The 27,352-nt window shown below is 47.4% G+C and overlaps 1 protein-coding gene across 1 annotated transcript in view; it reads left to right on the forward strand.

Moving 5' to 3' along the window:
* Positions 1-26,902, forward strand: part of LOC144108830 (uncharacterized) — a 74,753-nt gene extending 47,851 nt beyond the window's left edge. The window contains exon 6 of the mRNA XM_077642014.1: positions 26,832-26,902. Within this exon, the coding sequence (XP_077498140.1) occupies positions 26,832-26,870 (39 nt within the window). The 3' untranslated portion in view covers positions 26,871-26,902. The remainder of the gene's footprint in view (positions 1-26,831) is intronic.
* The last annotated feature ends 450 nt before the right edge of the window (positions 26,903-27,352 follow it).

Raw genomic sequence — 27,352 nt, forward strand, 5'->3', positions numbered from 1 at the left:
GGATCTGTTGGGAGTGCGTAAGAGAGGGGTGGAGAGGAGGGTAAGTCCGACGGTCCAAACGGGGTATTTGCGTGAGCTCCACAAAGGTGTGCGCCTGCTCCCTCGAGAAACCTGGATCGAGACTGTCCTGAGCCCGGCAAATCAGACCTCGGGCCAATTTATCGGCAGCCTCGTTTCCAGGGTTCCCAGAGTGAGCCGGCACCCACTGAAGCTCTACCCTGCGCGGTAAATTTTGGGTAGGGGTGTTCAACAATTGCCAGGCAGGGGCGTGAATACTGCCCCAGGCAAAGTTGGACAGAGGCGTTTTGGAGTCGCTGAAGATGTATTGGGCGTCCGAATGTGCAAGAGCTAGGGCGATGGCGGTCTCCTCTGCCTCCTCAGGCGTAGAGCCCGAGGGAAGACAGTGAGTTAGGGTTAGATTGTGGGCAACTGCTACCGCATCATGCGCTGTACATGCGGCATCTACCCAAACGGCATGGTGGGCTTGCCCATAATACTTATGGAGGGCATTAGCGCGAGCTACGCGGCGAGGGATGTGATATTGGGGATGGACGTTTCGAGGAAGGGGTTTCACAACGAGAGGTGTATGGATGTGTCGAGGAATGGCTATAAGGGTTGACTGGTTAGCGGGTATGTTGATGCGAAGGGAGGAGAGTATATGGCGACCAGTGGCGCTCGTGGCAAGTCTAAGGTACTGTGTTTGAAGGTGCGCGTCAACTAGTTCCTGAATGGTGTTATGCATGCCTAGTGCAATAAGTTTGGCTGTGCTAGTGCTACGAGGTAGGTTTAGGGCTGCCTTAGTCGCAAGGCGGATCATTGCGTTCACGCGTTCGGTTTCCGTGCGGTTCAATTTGAGATATGGGGTTGCGTATAGAATGCGGCTAAGCGTAAATGCGTGCACTACTTTCATGTTGTCCGCTTCGTCTAAACCCTTGTTAAGGGAGGACACTCGGCGTAGAAGGTGCAACACGGATTGCGTGGAGGCCTTGAGCCTTTTAAGGGTACGTTCATTTCTTCCAGAATCCTGCAAGTGGAGGCCAAGGATGCCGAGGGCGGGTGTGATGGGGATAGGGGATCCTTTTAAATTGATTTGGATGGGCGAGTTAGCGCTAGATTTTGGCCTAATTAGGAAGAGCGCGGACTTAGATGGGGAACTTTCGAGCCCGATGGATGACGCGTGAGAGGAGATGGTGTCTGCTGCTAACTGAAGAGTTTCCTCAATTTCCCCGTCAGAGCCATGAGTGGTCCATGTGGTAATATCATCAGCGTACAGGGTATGCTTTAGGTGTGGGATTAGAGCCAGTTTGTGAGCTAGGGGGATGAGAGCAACGTTAAAGAAAAGAGGAGAAAGGACCGCCCCTTGAGGGGTTCCGAGCTCTCCGAGTGTATAAGGGGATGTGGTAATCTGATCTATGTGCAGGGAGGCAGTGCGGCCCGAGAGAAACGCGCGAGCGTAATTGTAGGTTTTAGGGCCTACCTGTAGAGCCTGCAGTTCCCGTAAGATGGCATCGTGTCGAATTCTGTCAAATGCCTTGGTGAGGTCAACTGTCAGGATAGCTTTAGTGTGGTGGGGGATGGTATCATCAAGCACGTCATGCGCAATTTGAAGTAGGGCGTCCTGCGCATATAGATGCGCACGAAATCCGAGCATACTGTGGGGGAAAAGGTGGTTGTCTTCCATGTACGTTGTTAGCCGAGCAAGAATTATGTGCTCGAAGACCTTGCCTAGACAGGATGTAAGAGAAATGGGGCGGATGTTGTTTAGGGTGGTGATAGACTTGTGGGGTCTTGGAATAAAAATAATTTTTCCATGCTTCCACGAGGCAGGAATAATTTTTCCATGCTTCCACAAGCGTGAACACAGCCATTTTTATGTCGTGTTTGGAGCGGCCGAATGAAAGCGCGCCTCGACGCCAGCTTTGGCATTCATACAGTTCGCGCAGGTCTTAACCGGTACGCATCAAGTCACACTTTCTCTCTCCCTCTCAGTACATTCCAGCCTGCTGCTTACGAGAATTTTGAGACGAAACAAAGCATCGTTTCCTGGATACCTCGTGCGTTTGTAAACACTTGGCACCCCAGGCACATTTGACGTTTCAGCAGAAGTTGACATTTCTGCGACAAACAGCGGTTTTTATGGAAGTGGGCCGAAGAACATTGTTGCGTGCATCTCAGATGCATCGTCATCCTTTTGGTGGGCGACGCGGCATTCTCTAAAAACGCCTTGCCTCTTTGCCAGCATTTCAACAGCACATTTCATCCTTTTCTTCACCACTTGGCAAAGTATAGATGGGTTTTGATTACTCTTTGGCAAACGTGGGTGAACACATTTTTACAAAAAGGCGCCATGAAGGGGAACAGAGGAAATGATAAATACACAGAAGACAGACACGCCGGCGCGCAAACACCTGGCAGCTAATTTAATTTTGCGCAGAATAAGTTACTGCGGCCAAGCGAAGGACACAGAAAAACCTGAAGGCCAACACGTAACCCTTCACAAAACAATGTTCAGTCACTTTATATATTTTTGTTATCTTATAATTACATATAGCTTTTGCCAGTGCACCCAAAGTATGTAAGTTCGCCTGTAGGGGCACCGGAACATCCCTCACACAGGTGCACGTGCATAAAGGAGAACGAAGAAAGGGCTGAAGAAAACGATCCCGCTCGTGCACGTGCACGTTCTACGACCGAAAAGAAACCTGCGCATCTTTCCCGGGAGGAATTTGCAGTAGCGAAGATGTGGACGGTGCGGCTGGGAGGCGTGCCGGAAGGCGCATGCTACACGTCTGTCTCCATTAATGGCAAGATCTACTCGTTCGACCCCGACCGCGAGGACGTGGACCGCACCACACGCGAGTCCGTCGAAGTCTACGTATTCGACCCTGCGACCTGCCAGTGGAACCAGCTGCAGACGCAGTCCCTTCCGGACGGGAGCCCCTGGCATAATAATTACAGCCGCACGGTCGTCGCCTACGGTGACAGCGCCTACCTCTGGAGCTGCCGGGATTATATCGAAGGGGGTAGCGCAGTTTACCGCTTCGACACCAGAACGATGGCATGGAGTCTTCTGGAAGTGTCTGGCATATGGCCAGAATTTCGGTTCGGCCAAACTGCATGCTTGGTGGGCAGCCGAGTCTACCTCTATGGTGGATGGCCGGTGGATGGCCCACCCACGCCGCAGATAGATTTCCTCGACCTGAAGACATTGCGCTGGCATACTGTGCCAACCAGAGGCGAGCTTCCGGAGAACACCATGTTCCACTCGGCGTCCGCCATTGGGGACCGTATGTACGTGTGGGGCGGAGCCATTGTGCTCTCTGGCCGAGGCACAGCCTACAGCAGCTCTCTGGTGTATCTGGACACGTCCACCTCGACATGGGTGCGGCCTCGCGTCGATGGCTTTCCCCCCGAAGGGCGCGAAGATCACGCCACCTTCGTCTACAACGGAGAGCTGTATGTATTTGGAGGTTTGGACTTCGACCGGGACCGATACTTTGGCATCGTCCACAAGTACAGCCCTGAGAGGTCCTCCTGGAGCGTAGTGACGCCGAAGCGGTCAGGCCCGTCGGCCAGGCGGTTTCCGGGCTGCTGCGTGATTGACAATTTGCTTTTCGTCTTCGGTGGTCGAGGATTGAAATCCTACGCAACGGTCGAGCAGTGGATGCAGTCTAGTGCAGAGGAGACTTCTGAACTATGCGAAGAGGCGCTGACGGATATGCACGTGCTAGACTTTTGTCCGACTTTGAAGACTATGTGCCTGATGGCTGTCATAGATGCAAATGTGCATGTCGGCCACCTGCCGCCTGCCATTAAAAAGGAGGTCAGTGCACTCACAAGCTACAGCAGCACTTCGCCGCCATCTCAGCCTGCAGGCTCAAGCTGCGCACCAGACTGACAGGACAATTTCGATGTGGCCATAGACTGTGGGGACGGTAATCTACGCGACCACTGTGGCGACGCTACAGAAAAAAAATATTGCTTTCAAGTAAATTGCCCCCTGCTTCGTGCAAAGTTTGCACACAAATGCGCAAATGTTCATGTGTCCATGCAGACGACTCCAAGTTGTTATTATACCTCCGGAGAATAAATGAGAAACGACTTCTTAAACTAAGGCATCTCTCTATTAAAGTTTACTTCATATCAGGTATTTTTAGACCATTTCACTAACACAACTCTACCTTTGAGTATGAAGGAAGCAACCAGTGTAGAAACCCGACAAGTATTTCAATTTTTTGTCACCGCAACATCTTCTGGCAATCACGCCTAGCTTGACTATAGCGACTGGAACGGTTAGGGAATCATAGCGGATTTGAGCCTTGGGCCAGGAGGAATTTTCAAACATTTTATAAAATGGTGTCACTCTTCATTGCAGCCTTATGCTATTTCCGGCGTACAGCCTACGTGCTACGCATGTTTATGTGTTAAAATTTTATGCTTTCCTAACTATCTGCGGGTGCATACAGTTGCGTAGTTTTTAACATCGCCGAATAAAACAGGTCGTACCCATGGCAGTAGTGTGGGGTACCCATGGGCTACTCAGACATCTTAAATTATTATAAAGGGGTCAGACTCAAGTATCCACCCCTACATAAAGATCTAAGCATAGAGAATGCTGTTGCATGGCGACAGCTGCAGACTTGTACTTTCCCGAATCTAAACCTTCTTAATAAAATGTTCCCTACGCAGTATGAGGCTAGGTGCCCATGGTGCGGAGAGAAACCAGACGTATACCATATATCATGGGCCTGTCAAAAGATTGAGGCTCCAACTATTCGTAGAATGAAAAACGCGAGTGCGGAGCAGTGGGAGAGTATGCTTTCCAGCGTAAGCTTGAAAGGCCAAAGGTGCATAGTAGAGCTCGCTCGCGGGATGGCCATACTCTGTGGAGCCTCGGACTAAGGCACCAACCCTATGAATGAAGACGGGAGACGCCATCGGAAGATGGAAGACGCCGTCTGAAGCCGCGAAGATCTTTTCTAGAGCTCTATAAATGTGTTTCCGATCCGATCCGATGTGAATAAATGCACATAATTGCGATGTGACTTTGGAGAGGTTACACATTATGCGCGTGATTATTGGCACTAGGAACATTCTTCGTTCCAAAAATACCGTCATTGCTTTACTCACAGCCCTGGTTAAAGGTAAAGCAAGCAGCGATTGTCGGCGCCTGATCTATAGGCGCTTAACCTGGCTGGTATCCCAAACTGTGAATGCAATGTTCCGCTTTGGATAGGAAGGTTGTGGCATACCCAGAAATGCTCGAAAAACTCATTTTCAACAGGAAATTATTTATGAACGTGACACGATTTTTCATATATCGTAAAATAACACTACAACAATCAGTTTATCCTCACATATCCCCTCGGCTGGCTTGAATTTTGTTTCTATCGTCAGAAGCATCCCGAATTGATTATATGTGACAGTAATAACTAATCGGTACGAGCAATACCCAAACTTTAGAAGAAATATTTTTCTGCACAAAGACAATAAAAATTGCCAAAATATTTCAAGAACTTTGAATTAGAAACAGTAGCCATAAAAAAAGGAATCCATTTTATTCAGTATAAAAGTGGCAGTCAAAAACTTCAAATCTTTATCGGTAGCTTGTCGACAGCTAAAGCCAGAAGAGAATCCGAGCAACACTAACCCTATTTTTCACACAGTCAAGGGAAAACTGCAAAGTCTCCAGCGATACCAAATATTTTAATTTATTTCATGGGGCACAGGGGAAACACTGGCAGTTAAACAACAGCTTCTCTAGCGAATAAAGCGAAAGATACTGGAGAGGAGGAAAAGCTCCCGATAACTATGCAATTTATAAGAAAGCAACTGAAAATGGAACTTGCACATAAATGAGATAACATGTGGCACAACGAAGGAAAGAATACCTTTGCATTTCAGTAGGTTAAGAGCACTAAGCAAATGCCAGGAACTTTTTCTACAAATCACCACCAGTCAAAAGCCATCACAGGACACGGGCAATTTGCATTTTTCTTCCAGCGAGTCAACATTAGTGGAGAGCGCAGTTGCCGTTGTGATCCTGAAGTACAAGATTTTGATCACTACGCGCATAATTGCGTCTTAACGGAGCACGAAAGAAAAATATTGGGAGGAAAGTTTGGAAAAAACACACAAAGAGAAAACCTGAGATAATAAAAGATCAAAAGCTAGTTAAAATGTTACAGGACGTGGTGAAAAATATACTGGAGAAATCATACGAAAAACAGCAGCCTGCGTTGACCGCCACTGTCACTCATGTGGCAGCAAGACAGAGGGCTAGCGTGCTTCCATGGGGGCAACATAGCAAAAAAAAAAATAGACGTAATCAGTCAAGAAGGCCCAATCGGCAGACATCTGCCAGTCACCATAGGCCTCATTGGCAGATCACATTTGAAGACAAGACCGAGCGACCACATACTGTCAGAGAAGGAGCGGCAGAATCTACAAATCAAGAAAACCAATCAAGAAGGCTCAATAAGGCACAACAAATGCTGCTAGGGCACCGTCACTAGTATTGTCAGACACTGGAGCTCACGTGATATCATTAAGGTTTGGATGAATTGTCTATTCCCTGAGCGTCCCCAAGGAATCTGCTGATGGGCGTCCCCATGAGCAGGGAATCTTTCATCCCAACAAAATGATATCTTATAAAATGCTCCTTGTTCTTGCGGTCTTTATGAAGTTACCTTGAACATCGGATAGCTTTAATTGGCCGGAAGAAACATCCTACATGAAAAAAAATAAAGATCACATGATCATAGAACATCGGCGAGCTTTACTCAACCGGAATATACACACATGATAATCGGCCAATTCTACTATACCGGAAATAAGCATAGAAAAGTACAGCAAGACACCTTCTATAGCAGTCATACGACTGTGATTGAAATGATAATATTAATAGTTGGTTTTCGGCGAAAGGAAATGGCGCAGTATCTGTCTCATATATCGTTGGACACCTGAACCACGCCCTAAGGGAAGGGATAAATGAGGGAGTGAAAGAAGAAATGAAGAAAGAGGTGCCGTAGTGGAGGGCTCTGGGATAATTTCGACCACCTGGGGACCTTTAACGTGCACTGACATCTTAGCGTTTTTCCTCCATAAAAACGCAGCCGCCGCGGTCGGGTTCGAACCCGGGAATTCCGGATCAGTAGCCGAGCGCCCTAACCACTGAGCTACCGCGGCGGGTGAGTGATTGAAATGATCGTACTCTTTCAGAGCTGTTGAGCATTATTTTCATCGCGTTAGAATGTCTCTTAGAAGAATGTTCTTAATGGGAAATGCAACCTCATAACATTGTACTGAATAATCTTGAGAATACAATGAAAGAAATATTAGAAATATAGAAACATGTGACATCATAACATCAGTAGAATATTATACACTGAAATATACCACAGAAATATCATATTCACTTCCCATACAATAACTACTGGGAAGAAGGAATGGCACACGAAAAAAAAAATGACATTGAAATACATGTGAAACACCCGGATGCATTTCAATAGGAAAGTTATAATTATATTACCCAAGAATATAAATCTCAATGTAATGCCCCTTCTTGGCCAAGTGAGAAGAATGCAAGATAAGTTATTGGGACACATAGTCCTTAAACCAGTATGGCTTGCGAGTGTTCCTTCTTGGTCGCTCCTGTGTCAAACTGGATTCTTGAGGAGACATCCTCAGTCCAGCTTCCGATGGCTGCCGTCGACGTAGGTTTCCAGGCGGAACAGCTGGGGCTGGCCCACTTTCATCAGGCAGCACTGAACACTGGGCACGCAAGACAGGAGGCACATCTTGCCTGCCTACAGATAAATCACGTGGACACTGAGCACTTGTGGCAGAAGGCACATCACACCCGTTCACACGTAAATCACTCGCATCACTGTGGAGGTGGGACGACCTGGATTGTCCAGCTTGTTTCCGTGTAGAACTGGTGAAGCAAGTTCTAGCTTCTGAAGACTGAGGTACTGATGATGCATCAGGAGGCTGCCGAGGCAACACTGGTCCCGCCCAGCATTGATCGTGTGCATAACTTTTAGAATCGTACGAAAACAGTAGCTGAAATAAATCAAAATGTTTATCCTCTTCCCGATTCAGTTGTCTCGGTACCTTTGCCAGCTTGGAAGCATTCCATAGATTGCCACCAGTTAGGCGGTATGATGCTGGAACATGTTGAATGACAATCCCGTGCTGCGGAGAAACGTCTGTCTTTTTTGAACTGAATGAGGGGTTTACGAACATTGACAAAGTCCCCTGGCTGAATTCTGGGTGTTCGTGATCCAAGCTTGTTACCTGTGTATTCTTTAATCGTCATCTGTTTCTTCTCCATTCTTTTCCTCAAATCTTGAATAGCTAGATATGGATTCTCAGCAAACAATGAGGGAAATGAAGGAAATACCACAATAGCCAGCTTTGTACAATGGCATCTGCCATGAAAAAGAATTCCTGGTGTGACCCCTGCTGTGGATGAGGTGTAGAACTATATGTGCCAAAATACTGCGCAATTCTGGTTTTAAAAGGCCCACGTTCCAACGATGACAGCTGAACAAAATACTTGAAAGTTCTGTTAAATCTTTCGATTTGTCCGTTGACCTGTGGTTGATATATCGAAGAATGAGTTAACTTGATAGCCCTGTTACTCAGAATTTGCTTAAATTCCTTCGACATGAAGTGAGGGCCTTGATCGGATACTATCTCTTCTCGATAGCCTTTATGGGCAAAAACGTAGAGTAATAAATCTGTAATATCTGTAGTGGTAGCATTATCTGCCATCTTCACCTGAGGTCATTTAGAAAAATAGTCAACTAAACTGATGGCATAGCGACAACGTCGAGACACTCGCTCAAATGGGTCGATTATGTCGATTGCCAACTTTTGCCAAGGCTTATCTGGAAAAGGATCAGGGTGCGAAGGTGGCACAGATGTTTCCGCCGTTTTTACGTCATGAACGGTAGTAGTTGGAGTGATCTCTTCCTCCGACGCGTATGCCGCAGCTGGAATGTAATTTTCCTGTGACGCATACTCTTGCACTTCTCTCACAGAAGCTCGACGACGATTGCAGACTGACTGAAAATGTCCAACTCGTCCACAATAAAAACGAGTTCTTCTTTACACAGGACACGTAGGTGCCGACGCTATGTGACGATTCGGTCCACATCTGTAGCAGTAGAAATGCGCCATGTTATGTGTTGCGCGTCTGTGCGCGCTTATTGACGGAAACCTGTCGAAAAGTTGCGGTCGTTCGGAACGTTGCTGCTGAAGTTGCGTGTACTCGTAGACGGTGTTACGATGCCTTGTTGCGCCGGACGTCTTGTAGAACGGGCGTCTTGAAACGGAGGCAAGGTTTCTTGACGTCGGGGAAGAGCTTGATGGAAATACGAAGCTTCTCCTTGAATTTGCGGAGGAACTCGTGGCAACGATGGCGTTGCTTGGCGCTGTGAACGAACTTGATGCAATAAGCACGTTGCTTCTTGTATTGGTGCTGCGGCTTCTTGAGCGTCGCGAGCAGTTTGCTCATACCGCAAAGCAACATTCGAAGCTGTGGCGAAGAAGATATCGGATCCTTCTAACAAAAGGCGTTCGCGAACACGTAGCGATGAGACGCCAGTCACGAACCTGCCTCTCATTGCTTCATTTGGGGACGCAAAACTGGACGCGTTCGCCAGATCCCGGAGTGCGGCTATGTATTCTGTGACCTACTCATCTGGCTGCTGCACGCGGTTGTAGAATTGACGTCGTTCAAATGTGTCAACACAGAAGACTCTTGGGCAAGTAATGTCACTGCAGTCTGATGCACATCTGGCGCAGTGTCTCCCATCTCTGTGGACGCTGACGCTGGAAGCGACGCAATCTCCGGTTGCGTCATAGTACGTTCAAAATAAATTCTGCGCCCTTCGTTCCCTAAATTGTATATCAACCACAATTTCTTGCTTTCAGGTGATGCTGAAGAACCACCAGTTAAGTTCTAATCAAGTTCAAATGTTTGTATCCACTGTGCCCAAGGCCCCGCCGGGCGTCCCGGTCTCTGAAGGAAAGGCTCTGGTGCATGAACGCCGGAGAACCCTTGCGTCGCGTTCGACTTTTTTTTTCCGTTGAAAATCATGTTCACAGCTTGTATTTCTCTAGTACAATCGTCCCTCAATTCAACTTTCAAACATCATCGCCAGAAATGACGCATGGCCTTCCAATGCAATACTTAATACGGCGGTTGGCTTCCTCAATAGTCGGTTACGAAAATGGCAGCGGCCTCGCGGTCTCTCAATGGCCGGTCATTAAAACGGTGACAGCTTCCCGGATCCTCCAATGGCCGGTTACGAAATGGCAGCGGCCTCCCGACCTCGTCACTGCCCGGCTATAAAACAACCGCGGCCCCCTCAATCGCTGATAACAAAAATGCTGACCCAGTACAACGTACTTGCGGTTCATCATTCAGACCGCATTAAATACTGAACATGAAAGTTGGCGGCCTCCCGTTCTTCGCGATTGCCGGTTACAGAAAATGGCGGCAAACGGTCTCCCTCCCTCCTCGTCTGCGCTATAACAAGTTGCACGCAATGGCGGTAACTGCGTAGGTCCGCTAGGCTTAGCGACCTCCTCAACCGACTGAACTCGAGGCGTCTCAAAACGTAACCTCGCTCATTTTCACAAGAACGCTCTTCCCACGTCTAAAGAATGCCGGTGATGAACGCACTCACTCGCTTTAGACAGCTTCAGTACTACGGGCGAACGCAGCTCGTTGGCAGCGGTATGGTCCTCGATGACGAGGTAGGAGGAAGCAAGTAGCCGCCAAAGTCCTCCGATGAAGTTGAATTTGCCGCCAGAAATTGGCTTTGGAAAACAGAACTGAAGACAACGGGACGTCGTCCCATTTCAACTAAACCGTGACAGCCAATTAACTCACACTAGGCCAATGGGCCTAATGAATCCCATACTCGTCGCCAATGTGGTGTCGTCCAGGAGGGCCGTCCTAGAAGTGAGTCGAGACTAAGCAAAACATGACAAATGACGTTTTATTAATGGAGGGATGGGTTTTCATGTGGAACCATCACATGACAATCCAAACTACCGATGCACATCGAAAAGGCCAAATCCAATCCATGGAGAGCAAACTGAAACTGCAAGCCAGGACACAACAGGAGTGAGTACAAGAAAGAAGGAAAAAGTGAGGACTGGCCAGAACGGAATACCCAAATAAAGAGTACAATGGGCATTACGAAAGCTTATGATGGTAGGCGTTTTGTTTGTAGAAGAAAATTTTGAACGGCAGAGCAAACATTACCATTGGTATGCCGAAGTACTTGTGTACGGACATCGAGAAGAAAGAACAAGGAATTGAAGACAGTGAAGAACCTCGTCGCGTGCTGCAGCTGTCGACAGCCAAAAGAAATCTACGCAGCCTTCCCGGGAGGAATTTGCAGGGGCGAAGATGTGGACGGCGCGGCTGGGAGGCGTGCCGGAAGGCGCAAACTACACGGCTGTCTCCATTAATGGCAAGATCTACTCGTTCGACCCCGACCGCGAGGACGTGGACCGCACCACACGCGAGTCCGTCGAAGTCTACGTATTCGACCCTGCGACCTGCCAGTGGAACCAGCTGCAGACGCAGTCCCTTCCGGACGGGAGCCCCTGGCATAATAATTACAGCCGCACGGTCGTCGCCTACGGTGACAGCGCCTACCTCTGGAGCTGCCGGGATTATCTCGAAGTGGGTAGCGTAGTTTACCGCTTCGACATCAGAACGATGGCATGGAGTCTTCTGGAAGTGTCTGGCCAATGGCCAGAATTGCGGTTCGGCCAAACTGCATGCTTGGTGGGCAGCCGAGTCTACCTCTATGGTGGATGGCCGGTGGATGGCCCACCCACGCCGCAGATAGATTTCCTCGACATGAAGACATTGCGCTGGCATACTGTGCCAACCAGGGGCGAGCTGCCGGAGAACACCGTGTACCATTCGGCGTCCGCCATTGGGGACCGTATGTACGTGTGGGGCGGAGCCATTGTGCTCTCTGGCCGAGGCACAGTCTACAGCAGCTCTCTGGTGTATCTGGACACGTTCACCTCGACATGGGTGCGGCCTCGCGCCGATGGCTTTCCCCCCGAAGGGCGCGAAGATCACGCCACCTTCGTCTACAACGGAGAGCTGTACGTATTTGGAGGTTCGGACTTCGACCGGGACCGATACTTTGGCATCATCCACAAGTACAGCCCTGAGAGGTCCTCCTGGAGCGTAGTGACGCCGAAGCGGTCAGGCCCGTCAGCCAGGCGGTTCCCGGGCTGCTGCGTGATTGACAATTTGCTTTTCGTCTTCGGTGGTCGAGGATTGAAATCCTACGCAACGGTCGAGCAGTGGATGCAGTCTAGTGCAGAGGAGACTTCTGAACTATGCGAAGAGGCGCTGACGGATATGCACGTCCTAGACTTTTGTCCGACTTTGAAGACTATGTGCCTGATGGCTGTCATAGATGCAAATGTGCATGTCGGCCACCTGCCGCCTGCCATTAAAAAGGAGGTCAGTGCACTCACAAGCTACAGCAGCACTTCGCCGTCATCTCAGCCTGCACGCTCAAGCTGCGCACCAGACTGACTGGACTCTTTAGATGTGGCCATAGACTGTGGGGACGGTAATCTACGCGACCGCTGGGGCGACGCTACAGCAAGAAAAAAAAATCTTTTGTGTAAACTGCCCCCTGCTTCGTGCAATGTTTGCACACAAATGCGCAAATGTTCATGTGTCCATGCAGTTCGAATCCAAGTTTCCTTGCTATTATACCTCCGGAGAATAAATGAGAAACGACTTCTTATACTAAAGCATCTCTCTATTAAAGTTTACTTCATATCAGGCATTTTTTAGACCATTTCACTAACACAACTCTACCTTTGAGTATGAAGGAAGCAACCAGTGTAGAAACCCCACAAGTATTTCATCAATTTTTTGTCATCGTAAAATCTGGCAATCACGCCTAGCATGACTATAGCGACTGGAGCGGTTAGGGAATCATAGGGGATTTGAGCCTTGGGCCAGGAGGAATTTTCAAACATTTTATAAAATGGTGTCACTCTTCATTGCAGCCTTATGCTATTATTTCCGGCGTACAGCCCACGTGCTACGCATGTTTATGTGTTAAAATTTTATGCTTTGCTAACTATCTGCGGGTGCATACAGTTGCGTAGTTTTTAACATCGCCGAATAAAACAGGTCGTACCCATGGCAGTAGTGTGGAGTACCCATGGGCTACTCAGACATCTTAAATTATTATAAAGGGGTCAGACTGAAGTATCCACCCCTACATAAAGATCTAAGCATAGAGGATGCTGTTGCATGGCGACAGCTGCAGACGGCTACTTTCCCGAATCTAAACCTTCTTAATAAAATGTTCCCTACGCAGTATGAGGCTAGGTGCCCATGGTGCGGAGAGAAACCAGATTTATACCATACATCTTGGGCCTGTCAATAGATTGGGCCTCTAACTATCAACAGAATGAAAAACGCGAGTGCGGAGCAGTGGGAGAGTATGCTTTCCAGCGTAAGCTTGAAAGGCCAAAGGTGCATAGTAGAGCTAGCTCGCGGGATGGCCATACTCTGTGGAGCCTCGGACTAAGGCACCAACCCGATGAATGAAGACGGAGGACGCCATCGGAAGATGGAAGACGCCACCTGAAGCCGTGAAGATCTCTTTTCTAGAGCTCAATAAATGTGTTTCCGATCCGATGCGATGTGAATAAATGCACATAATTGCGATGTGACTTTGGAGAGGTTACACATTATGCGCGTAATTATTTGCACTAGGAACATTCTTCGTTCCAAAAATACCGTAATTGCTTTACTCACAGCCCTGGTTAAAGCTAAAGCAAGCAGCGATTGTCGGCGCCTGATCTATGTGTGCTTAACCTGGCTGGTATCACAAACTGTGAATGCAATGTTCCGCTTCCGAAAGGAAGGTTGTGGCATACCCAGAAATGATCGAAAAACGCATTTTCAACGGGAAATTATTTATGAACGTGACGCGATTTTCCATATATCGTGAAATAACCCTACAACAATCAGTTTATCCTCACATATCCCCTCGGCAGGCTTGAGTTTTTTTTCCTGTCGTCAGAAGCATCTGGAATTGATTATATGTGACAGTATTAACTAATCAGTACGAGCGATACCCAAACTTTAGAAGCTATATTTTTCTGCGCAATGACAATAAAGATTGCCAAAATATTCATCTGACTTTCAAGCAGAAACATTAGCCATATAAAAAGCAATACATTTTATTCAGTGTAAAAGTGGCCGTCAAGAACTTCAAATCTTTACCGGTAGCTTGTCGGCAGCTAAAGCCAGAAGAGAATCCGAGCAACACTAACACTATTTTTCACACAGTCAACGGAAAACGGCAAACTCTCCAGCGATACCAAATATTTTTAATTTATTTCAAGGGGCACAGTGGAAATACTGGCAGCGAAACAGCAGCTTCTCTAGCGAAGAAAGCGAAAGATACTAGAGAGAAGGGAAAACTCCCGATAACTATGCAATTTATAAGAAAGCAACTGAAAATGGAACTTGCACATAAATGAAATAACATCTGGCACAACGAAGGAAAGAATATCTTTGCATATCAGTGGGTTAAGAGCACTAAGCAAATGTCAGGAACATTTCCTACAAATCACCACTAGTCAATAGCCATCACAGGACACGGGCAATTTACATTTTTCTTCCAGCGAGTTAACATTAGTGGAGAGTGCAGTTACCGTTGTGATCTTGAAGTACAAGATTTTGATCACTACGCGCATAATTGCGTCTTAACGGAGCACGAAAGAAAAATATTGACAGGAAAGCTTGGAAAAAACACACAAAGAGAAAACCTGAAATAATAAAAGATCAAAAGCTAGTTAAAATGTTACAGGACGTGGTAAAAATATACTGGAGAAATCATACGAAAAACAGTAGCCTGCGTTGACCGCCACTGTCACTCCTGTGGCAGCAAGGCAGAGGGCTAGCGTGCTTCCATGGTGGCAACATAGCAACAAAAAAAAACAATCAGTTAACAAAACACAATCCGCAGACACCTGCCACACCACATTTGAATACACCTGGCAGATAACATTTGAAGACAAGACCTAGAGACCACATATTGGCACAGAAGGAGGGGCAAAAATCTACAAATAAAGAAAACCAATCAAGAAGGTTCGGAGCTTTCAGGATTTCCTATATTGTAGGCAACAAACATTCACAATTAACCAGGATCTGCCTTATGTTTAGTAAATTTACTTGAGGAAAAGACATTATGTGAATCAACGATGGCTTCGACAACCGAAGAGGAATAACAAGGAGGAAGACAGAAGAAGGAGAAAAACATGACATTACTGGACGCGCGTGGGGAGTCTAGAGAGAAGGCAAACTTTACCTGTCTTCGCTGGTTTCACCTCCTGAACATTTTCCTGTTTTCAACTTTATCAAAATGGTTTCTTTTATTGTCTTTGCACTATGCCCCTTTCTTTTGTTTTTAATTAGATTTTCATCAGCCGCGATGCCTTAGTGTTGCGGGCGAGGTATTCTTTTATCGACCTCAACCTAAAGTACGTATGCTGATGAAGCTGTCTCGTCTTAAACGAGGGAGAGAGAGAAAGGAATTTTAATGAGGTGGAAGGAGGAAAGGTCGGCCGGTGGTGATATGACCCTGGCCTGCTGCTTCACACCTGGGAGAGGGGAAAGGGAGGAAAGGTAAACCGGGAATGAAGGTTGATATTGGCATAATACCATGAGTTTCATGGGGTGATGTCCACACACACACACACACTGGCTGGCACTCGCATCGCGGTGAGTAGACGCATGTGAAATTCATGTCTTGAACACACGTATATGTTGAGGGAAGAGCAGCCTGCTCTCAAGTCCGACAACAGCGCGGACTCCGCCGCAGGGACACCTTTCATGGAATTGTGTTCAGCATAGCCTTAGGGAAGGAATTTTCCTTCAGTTTCGAGCACTCAAATGCGACAGCCTGAGTCCGAATAGAGTGCGAGACGCGCATTTGTGTTGACGGAGAAATTAGAAAAAAGAATAGAAACAAATTGAATACTTTCATATTAGCTTTTCCCTAATTTACCAGTTTTCACAACAAGCGTGAACACAGTCATTTTTATGTCGCGTTTGGAGCTGCCGAATGAAAGCATGCCTCGACGCTAGCGTTGGCATTCATACAGCTCGCGCAGGTCTTAACCGGTACGCATCAAATCGCTCTCTCTCTCTCTCTGCTTACTGCTGCTTACGAGAATTCCGACAGTTTTGCGTTCCGAGAGAATTCTGTGCGTTTGTAAACACTTGGAATCCCAGGCACATTTGGCCTTTCAGCAGAAGTTCACATTTCTGTGAAAAACAGTGGTCTTTAGGGAAGTGGGCCAAAGGGCATTGTTGCGTGCACCTCAGAGGCATCGTCATCCGTTTGGTGGGCGACGCGGCATTCTCTAAAAACGCCTTGCCTCTTTGCCAGCATTTCAACAGCACATTTCATCCTTTTCTTCACCACTTGGCAAAGTATAGATGGGTTTTGATTACTCTTTGGCAACGTGGGTGAACACATTTTTACAAAAAGGCGCCTTGAAGGGGAACAGAGGAAATGACAAATACACAGAAGACAGACACGCCGGCGCGCAAACACCTGGCAGCTAATTTAATTTTGCGCAGAATAAGTTACTGCGGCCAAGTGAAGGACACAGAAAAACCTGAAGGCCAACATGTAACCCTTCACAAAACAATGTTCAGTCACTTTATATATTTTTTGTTATTATCTTATAATTACATATGGCTTTTGCCAGTGCACCCAAAGTATGTAAGTTCGCCAGTAGGGGCACTGGAACATCCCTCACACAGGTGCACGTGCATAAAGGAGAAAGAAGAAAGGGTTGAAGAAGACGATCCCGCACGTGCACGTGCACGTTCTACGACCGAAAAGAAACCTGCGCATCTTTCCCGGGAGGAATTTGCAGTAGCGAAGATGTGGACGGTGCGGCTGGAAGGCGTGCCAGAAGGCGCAAACTACACGGCTGTCTCCATTAATGGCAAGATCTACTCGTTCGACCCCGACCGCGAGGACGTGGACCGCACCACACGCGAGTCCGTCGAAGTCTACGCATTCGACCCTGCGACCTGCCAGTGGAACCAGCTGCAGACGCAGTCCCTTCCGGACGGGAGCCCCTGGCATAATAATTACAGCCGCACGGTCGTCGCCTACGGTGACAGCGCCTACCTCTGGAGCTGCCGGGATTATATCGAAGGGGGTGGCGTAGTTTACCGCTTCGACACCAGAACGATGGCATGGAGTCTTCTGGAAGTGTCTGGCCAATGGCCAGAATTTCGGTTCGGCCATACTGCATGCTTGGTGGGCAGCCGAGTCTACCTCTATGGAGGATGGCCGGTGGATGGCCCACCCACGCCGCAGATAGATTTCCTCGACCTGAAGACATTGCGCTGGCATACTGTGCCAACCAGGGGCGAGCTGCCGGAGGACACCGTGTACCATTCGGCGTCCGCCATTGGGGACCGTATGTACGTGTGGGGCGGAGCCCTTGTGCTCTCTGGCCGAGGCACAGCCTACAGCAGCTCTCTGGTGTATCTGGACACGTCCACCTCGACATGGGTGCGGCCCCGCGTCGATGGCTTTCCCCCCGAAGGGCGCGAAGATCACGCGACCTTCGTCTACAACGGAGAGCTGTATGTATTTGGAGGTTTGGACTTCGACCGGGACCGATACTTTGGCATCATCCACAAGTACAACCCTGAGGAGTCCTCCTGGAGCGTAGTGACGCCGAAGCGGTCAGGCCCGTCGGCCAGGCGGTTCCCGGGCTGCTGCGTGATTGACAATTTGCTTTTCGTCTTCGGTGGTCGAGGATTGAAATCCTACGCAACGGTCGAGCAGTGGATGCAGTCTAGTGCAGAGGAGACTTCTGAACTATGCGAAGAGGCGCTGACGGATATGCACGTGCTAGACTTTTGTCCTACATTGAAGACTATGTGTCTGATGGCTGTCATAGATGCACGCGTGCATGTCGGCCACCTGCCGCCTGCCATTAAAAAGCAGGTCAGTGCACTCACAAGGTACAGCAGCACTTCGCCGTCATCTTAGCCTGCAGGCTCAAGCTGAGCACTAGACTGCCAGGAATCTTTCGATGAAGCCATAGAAGATGGGGACGATGGGGACGCGACCGCTGTAGCAACGCTCTAGCAAAAAAACAAAAAAACCCTTTCGACTAAATTACCGCCTCCTTCGTGCAATTTTCGCACACAAACGCACAGATGTTCATGCTTCCTGTTTGTTCCAAATATATTTGCTGTTCGCTTCATTTCTCCGGAACAGAAATGAGGACCAGCTTCTTGAACCAAGTCAGTCTCTTCTTATATACTTCATTTTAGGCGTTTTCTTTTGGGTATTTTTCATCATCATCATCATCATCATAATCAGCCTGACTACACCTACTGCAGGGCAAACTCCTCTCGCATGTCTCTCAATTAACCCTGTCCTTTGCCAGCTGCGTCCACCTAATGCCTGCGAACTTTCTAATCCTATCCGCCCACCTAGCTTTTTTCCGCCCCCTGCTACGCTTGCCTTCTCTTGAAATCCACTCCGTTACCCTTAAGGACCAGCGGTTATCTGGCCTTCGCATCACATGCCCGGCCCAACCTCCTTTATTCCTCGTGATTTCGACTAGGGTGTCGTTAACCCGCGTTTGTTCCCTCACCCACTCTGCCCGCTTCCCGGTCTCTTAACGTTACACCTATCACTTTCTCCTCTATAGCTCGTTGCGTTGTCCTTAACTTGAGCTGAAAACTTTTCGTTAGCCTCCATGTTTCTGCCCCTAGGTGCGTACCGGTAAGATACAGCTGCTGTACGTTTTTCGCTTGAGTAATATTGGTAAACTGCGGTTAATAATCTGAATGGCAGTTTATGCTATTGCAGTAACATAACTCTGAGTATGTACGGTAGCAGCCGTTGTCGAAACCAGAGAAGTATTTCATCAGTTATTTGTCGCCGTAAATCTTCTGGCAATCAAGCTTTACTGAAAGGCTTAAGCGACTGGAACGATTTGATAGCGATTCCGGTTTGGAGCCCTGGTGCAAGGGCGAGTTTGCAAACATCATTTCAAAATGCGGTATTGCTAGTTACGGCAGCCCTATGCCATGATTTCCGGTATACGGCCTACGTGCTATGCATGTTATAGTTGATATAGCATACCCAGCAATCGTGGACAAAAGCAATTTTAAGCGGGAAACTGTTTATGAACGCAATTTTTTCATAAAATGAAACTTTCACTACAACAATCACTATATCCGCAGGTCAACCGACAGCAGTCATTTTTTTTTCTATTCGCGTTTTCGCTATCGTCAAAAGCGTTCCTCTTTGGTTTTTTGTGGCAGTCTTAACTGCTCGATGCGGGCGATGGAAACACTTTAAAAGAAAGATTTTGCTACATATCGGAATAATGGACTATTACCTTTGCGGCGAGGACTTGGTCCTCGCTGCACGATAAAAAGAAACGTACTGACAGCGTGGAGATCCCGAGCAGATTCCTGAACAATGCAGGCTGCAGCCGCTCCCTTCCAAGGAAGAACTTGAAGACCGACGCACCACACAACGGCTGCACCTTGTTATTTTAAAGCAGACAGTACTGTTTACTTCGACGCCTTTGCCTTGTCGCGTGGCGGTTAATTTCATGAACACCGGATTATGTTGTCGGTACGTTCACGTGCTTTAGTTATGCGGAACGATGTGTTGTTGTGTGAGGGGACCTCTTTCGATAAAGTGCCCCGCGAGCATTCGCCTCGTCTCAAGTGAATGGAGGAAATCGCAGCTGGCACCGTGATGAAAGCATTTAATCTTGGGAGCACGAAAGCATTTTATTCTGTTACTACGTCTGACGGATCTGTTACCACGGTCTCATTTAAAATGCTACGCACCAAGTTTCATGATCTCCGGTGCATCCACTCCACGAAGTTCCAAGTGCTCGGCAGGTAGCTCTGTTTTTCTGCACATTTGCAACCGTCGACTGTCTGTGTTGGCTTTAAAGTTGTTGGCTCGAATAGAACACTTTACCAGAAGAGGTCGTCACAGCTGACGATGTCCACTTCGCTCAATTTATTCATAATTTGCAATTACTTGAATATTCCTCGCACTCTGTTGTTCTCATGGATTTTATAGCTGGTTTCAAATTGAGAATATCTCTTTTATATACTCGTCATCTCTTAATTGTGTGCTGTTTCTTTTTTTGTGTTGTTTTTATTATTTGTACACGCTCTACCGTTGTAATGCTTGGGCGCTGCAGGATATGCTGTACATAAATAATAAATAAAAGATGTGAACACCGAGTCAATGGCGTAATATATTCTTGGGTCGTCCGATCAGATTAGAGTTGGCTCTATCGTTCCTTTCCCCAGTGCCTTCAATTTGGAAGTATCCGGAAGTCCCGCAAGGCACATAAAGGGCACTAAGCTGAATGCTACTCATCACAGCTTTTCTATCCTAAAAACCGAAGGAAGCGTCATAATTTAGAAATGAAAGAAAAAGACGTCAGGCTTTTTTTCTTCGGTTGCGCTGATGATGTCTCTTTAACTGCTCAGCGACTAGTCAAACGCCAGGAGAGAGCTGCCTCAACTGCTCTGCAGAGCATTTATTATTTTCTGAATATAAACCAGCACTTGCGCTAGGAATATCCACTTACGAATCGCTTCAGTGTTCAGCAGCTCTTAGAAGCCGACGACGAAGAGATCAAAGAACAGTCGTTGCAGCCAGGCACAGCGTTGAACACAGTGCTGTAGTGACCCCTCCTATCTTATCATGTCTTCTTTTCGGAAGTCGACAGAGATATTCAAAGTACCCGCAACCCCAAGCAATAAGAAACAAGGCGAGACTGCGGTCAAAACTCCAACAAAATCTGCGCCGCAGGAGACACGCCTGGACAGGTCACCGTGGGCAGTCATCAGTCCCGTGGCAAAAGTAAGAGCAACTTTTTTTTTAAATTTCCACCGTTTCATATAGACCGGCGGCACGATAAAGCTCCGCTGTTAGTACTGTGCCTTTGCCGAATAATAATAATAATAATAACTGGTTTTTTTGGGGGAAAGGAAATGGCGCAGTATCTGTCTCATATATCGTTGGACACCTGAACCACGCCGTATGGGAAGGGATAAGAGAGGGAGTGAAAGAAAGGAAGAAGTAGGTGCCGTAGTGGAGGGCTCCGGAATAATTTCGACCACCTGGGGATCTTTAACGTGCACTGACATCGCACAGCACACGGGCGCCTTAGCGTTTTTCCTCCATAAAAACGCAGCCGCCGCGGTCGGGTTCGAACCCGGGAACTCCGGATCAGTAGCCGAGCGCCCTAACCACTGAGCCACTGCGGCGGGTACCTTTGCCGAATGGCTATCACAGAAAAAAGCCCACAGAGGGGGCATGCATTCACAGAGCTTGACGTCGTAAACCTTTACGGTACTTGGTTACCTTGCAGGGAATTTCTCGCACTCCTGTGCAGTGCCATTTAATGTGTAGCAAAATTAATCCTTAACATTGATGCTGCAGATAATAACTGAATGGGTATATTTTGATAGCGATGCAGGCGTATTGAATGTGAGCATAGGTAAGAAAATTACTGAGTAGAGAAACTCGAATGAAATTAGTCGCGTCATTCATTGACAGAGCTGATGGCTGTGCTCAACTAGATGAGAATTTCTGGACATATCTCAATATTTATGGAAGTGCGCCGGCTTTTTTTTTCGTAGCTTCTGAAGCTGTATCTTCGACTGCCGGCACGTTTGTGCTTTGTAAGAGGCACTTCCGGCCTCTCTAGTGGTACACAGGGCACAAGCACAGGTTTGAATGACAAGTGAAACACCTGTGCCAGCAGGTGTGCGCTTCGACATGTGCATCGTCTTGGAAAATTCATTTTAGTCACTGTAGATTGACCTCATCACCTGTCATCTACTATTCGCCTATTTCATCTTACGCGATGCGGGGCCGCCGATCTAAAGTATATTACCTTTTACTGACCACCCCATGTTTACTGACATCAAGGTTTTTTTTTATCTCTTGAGCACTACTTCCGTGTTCAGTGCTGTTTGTGGTGCACTTCATAGTAATTAGCCGGCCCTCATAAAACCTGGTTGGCGCGATAAACCATATCTATATTAAAGTTATCAGGGTCAGGTGAGTGCAGGTCTGTAGAATGACGCTGGGCAAATTGGGCTAGAAAAACTGCCCCCCCCCCCCCCCCCCCCCGTGTACACAATGTCTGACGAACACGTGCTTCCGGAATCTTGGAAGAATTCTAACGCTATCTTCATCCATAAGAGAGTGGATGTCATGGTCTTGAAAAATTTTAACTCGATCAGCTTACTGTAAACTGCCGACGAGGTATTTACGAGGAATTCGCTCATAGATTTCGAGAATCTTTAGACTTAAAGCTACAAACCGACCAGGCGGCATGCGTAACGGCTACTCTACTCCACAACAGACCACATTTGCACCATCAATCATGTGACAGAAAGATGCGCAGAATATCACCATCCTTTAATATAGCTATAATATATTTCGTGAAAGCATGAGCCTTATTCGTAACCTCACAAATCATTCAAGGATTGCACAACAATGTTGTAGAAGAGGCGTATTGAAGAATACAGCGAAATATATATAGCAGTTGCGCTGCTAAAATATACCTACACAGAGAAAGTAACAAAGGCGGAACCATGAAAAATGCAGGCAGGGAGAGAAGATCTCGTCAGTACTACTTTTCGCGTGCTTACTGAAGGACTTGATTAAGAGGTGTTGGGGATACAAGTTAATGCAGAATACATTACCAATGTGCGATTTGTTGCTCACAATGCTGTACTAAGTAACTCTGATGGAGAACTGCAAAACATGACCGAGGACCTAAGCAAGAAAAGCACAACTGTCGATCTAAAAATTAAAATCCTAATATTTAACACTCCCGCAATGTAACAGCAGTTTACAACGGGAAACGAAGCTAAGAAAAAGGGGGAAGGGAATACATCTACTGCGGGCAGATAGTAACCACAAATCCGAAGCACGAGAGAGGTAGGTAGGTAAAAAGTTTATTTTGCTCTATTTTACAGAGGTATTAGCGGTTTCAGGTGGCTTCTTATATCTTGCTCCAGGGTTGGTTCCCTTAGTCCAGGGCTCGACTGAGGGTAGCTGACCTGCGAGCACGTCTTACTAGTCCTTGCTGGACTTTTACGATGTCGCTGGAAAGCATCCTCTCCCACTGTTCCGAACTTGGGTTTTCTACTATGGATAGCCCGCCGACTTTCTGGCATGCCTATGTGGTGTGGTACTGTGTGGGATAAATTTTACTTAGCATGTTTAAGCATGGGAACGTTCCCGTTGCAGTTGTCGCCACGCTATGACGTCCTCCGTGCTTAGCTGTTTAATGGGGGGGGGGGGGGGGATACTTTTTGCTAGTCCCTCTCAAGTAGTCTAGAATCTCTGCATAGCTTTGGTCTACCGGTTCCGGTTCCTCTGTAGAGGTGAGGTGGATGGACGCTCGGTTTGTTGCGTACCCTCGAGCTGTCCTGTCTGCCTCCTGATTTCCCGTAATGTCGGTGTGACCCGGTATCCAAACTATCCCGTGTTTGGCTTGGTTGTTGTTGTTGGGGTTGCCACATGAGCGGAGAATTCGGAACGCGTTGTGGCTGATTCTGCCGTATAGATAGTTACGGCATGCTGCTTGGGAGTCTGCGAGCATGGTTAGAGACCTGTTTAATCGGTAGCCCTCCGCTGTCGCTAGAGCTACGGCTGCCTCTTCGGCCTCGGCTACCGTGCAGTTGCGCATTGACGCACTGGTTATAACTGATGATCGTTTAGGGTAATAGAATGGACTCCAAGATAACGCAAGAGTAGGAGGGGATCAGAGAGTCAGGTGGCTGGATGCGATCACAAGGTTTCCAGGGTGAATTGTGGCCACAGCTGCCACTGGACACAGTTAATGGAAGACACATGGGAGAAGATGCATTTATAGCGAGCTAGGCGTAGTTTTTCTGCTGATGATATTAAAATTCGAGTGTATTGTTATTTCGCAGCAGGGTATTGCCCTCGGTGTGCAACTCATGGCCTGACTGAGCCTCTTGCCTAGGTCATTTTTATCCTCATTTGTAGATAATGCTGTGCGGCTAGTTTAGTGAAGTAGGTGTTGACGACTGCACAGAAGTGGTGGTTTCGCGAAGCAATTGGAATAAGCAATGCGAGGCGCTGACAACAATCGTTCATTTTCTGCGTGCCCGCGAAGAGTGATACCAGAATAACTGACATTCCAAGTAATCTGGAAACCGCTGCAGTTGCTCAGTGGTTATGGCGCTCGGCTGCTGGCCCGAAAGACGCGGGTTGGATCCCGGCCGCGGCGGTCGAATTTCGATGGAGGCGAAATTCTAGAGGCCCGTGTGGTGTGCGATGTCAGTGCACGTAAAAGAACCCCAGGTGGTCGAAGTCTCCGGAGCCCGTCACTACGGCGTCCCTCATAGCCTGAGTCGCTTTGAGACGTTAAACCCCCATGCATAAACCATATACCTGCAAGTAATCTGGATAATTCTTCGATGACATTTTCTAAACAGGCTTTTTACTGATGACACAATGGCTGCTGTGTAGGCCGAACAGGAGTGGAAGGAAAATATGCACGTATGTCCGATCAGTTTATCGCCACCTTTGCCGTGAAAGGTTGGTGACTGTTGTGCGTGACGCACTATCACGGCACTTGTGGCGTGAAATGCAAGGCATCGATACGGATCAAAATTTTTCTTGGGCAAGCCCAATTCCATTCCGGGTTTTCTTCGGGCTCGCGGTGTTCTTTGTCCTTGAGCTTTTTTTGAGTAGTTACCCTATTCAAGGGAGTCACAACTCCGTAATACGGAGAAGAATTGGGCATGCCATCCTGTAAATACACAAGTAAATGAAGCAATACAAAAGGTTCAGTTATCATCTTAATATCTCTTTATGTGATTTATTTTTCAGTACATTAATGAGAAACCAGTCCCTCCCCTAGTGAAGACCGTCAGGGGCCGGAAATGGTTATCGACAAAGGTAAGACACGAGCAAGGTTTCCGCGCTCGGTATACTGCACCACTTGTCCACGCACACCACCCTTCTTTCTAACTTTTCTGGTATTATCGGATATGCTATTTTTTTCGGAATACAATAAAACTACGAGCCATCAAAAACAGGCAGGTCTGCCTTAATCACAGAAGCGTTCAGAGAGAATTGGCCAGCCGGCTTTTCAAGGTTCCTGATTGAGGCGAGCCTCGAAGAAAAAAGCCTGAGGGATGGTGTAGCCGCATGGTTCTGCTGTTCCGTTGAGCCATTGCCTAACAAGTCTGATCTATAGACCGCTTCTGCTGCACCTAACATTTCGCATTAGCCTCATCCAAATTGCTATGTATCTCGCTCATTTCATTTAGGGTCGACGTCATTGCTGAGTAAATTGTTGCACAGGCAGCATGACATGCCGTCTTTGTATTCGCGACTGCTGCTTCTTGACCGTAAGGACAACGCATGCACTTGGCCCTTTGCAGTCTCTGACTGCGGCGACTACGCCTGATTGCCTGCCCCAGTCGCCGGGGCCATCCAAGCCGCGAGCGTCCTCTCTGCCCGAGAGGCGATACCACTCGTCGAATACCGGGATGCTTAATAAGGTGTGTTTTATTGGTGCTTCGCACGGAACAGCTTCCCTGTACGTATACAAGCTGATTTGTTTGCAACTAACTGCCTAAGGTCAGCAAAACAAGAAGGAAGCAATTCACGATTTGTTACTGCGTTGTGACGATCTTCATGAAATGATTAGACTATCGTGCATCAGAGAAGAGGATACAGCTGATATCGTTTCTTTGAAAGACCCTTTGCAAGACTGCACTAAATAGTCACAAAGTAATTGCCAATATAATGAGCATATATGCTATCTTTGAAGTTTATAGCTCCTACTCCTACGTTCTTGGCTTCGCAAAACTTTTGAGCGCATTGTAGTTGCGCCAATATATGACAACTGCAGGTAAATTCATAAGAGTGTTCCAGGCTATTAGCTTCCTTATGATAGTATGCAAATAAGCTATCACCTCGCTAGAGAGTGAACCCCACAGCGGGCGCATGACTGATTAGCGTCAAATGTTATGCCATCCACTGTTCTAGCTGACGTGAAGTATAACAACAAACTGTTGCGATGTAAATTATCTTTATACAGGCAGCCCCTAAAACAAATACTTGAATTGTCTTTCTTTATTATTTCTTTCGACATTTATTAAATCTTAAAACACAATTTTCCACTTCAGCAGGGTTAGCAGAACGTCTGATATTTAAACCTACACATTAAACTATTTGCGTAAATATTTTGTGATGTCTCTCACTTTTGAAGGGTCCTTGTCATAGATGTGTCATAGGAGTCGTCTAAAGACAAAACATAACACTGAAAAAATTCGTATCGAAAGAAGATTGATCCTAAAAAAAGCGCAGTGGAAGCCGTTGAAAATGTCTAAACTATTGTGCGCTTGCACTTTGTCTCATTACTCGCTGTTTGCTTGTGCGTTTTCGCAGATTGGTGTGACACCTCTTGTCACGCCTACTAAGCCCATCGTAATCAAGCACACGGGTATGTAGTAATTACGCCGCAAGCTGCCTGCAACATGCGCGGGTAGAGTGCAGCATATGTACTGACGCGTCTGCCTTTGCTTTCAGTTCCAACTGAGACTGGTAACGAGAATGAGACGGTGTGTATAGATCCCCGTTCTTCGCTTGCCTCTCAGTTCTGTGCTTTCTGCTTGCGGCCCTGATTTCACAAGGCTGGCTGCTTTGTATGCGCAGGACTTGGAGGACTCCGTGCTTGAAGTGATCCAACACTGACCGGGAGCTGTGGGGTGTGGGACGGAGTTGTGGGACGGCTTTTTCGGACGGCCAACTAAATGATGAAAAAGACCGGTCGTTGATGTTTGTTCACCTACAAATAAACGCGTGTTGTGTCTTGCGTGAAAGTGCAGACGATGTACTGAAAGCTGAGGTTTGTGTATACATTCCCAAATAAACAAGCACAGAGAGAACCAAACGACTCTACTTGGCGAGCATTTCCCGAGTGAATTGGGACAAGTCACAATCCTACAGCAGTGAGGTCATTAAAGGGTGAAGAAGGAAATAAAGGTGTTAGCTTAAATTATCTAAAAAAGCCTCCGTCACCTCAAACAGCGCGGTCAGGGAGGTCGTGCGCACAGCCTAGCTTGGACAGAAGCCTGGAAAGACAGGAGCGCGTTCAAAGGCCAAAGGCCCTGGGCCTATACCGCGGGTTCCATCAGCTATAAGCCGCCCTGAACGAATTACTCGTCTGTTGCAAT

This window comes from Amblyomma americanum, chromosome 10 (assembly GCF_052857255.1).
Source record: "Amblyomma americanum isolate KBUSLIRL-KWMA chromosome 10, ASM5285725v1, whole genome shotgun sequence".
Lineage (NCBI taxonomy): Eukaryota > Metazoa > Arthropoda > Arachnida > Ixodida > Ixodidae > Amblyomma > Amblyomma americanum.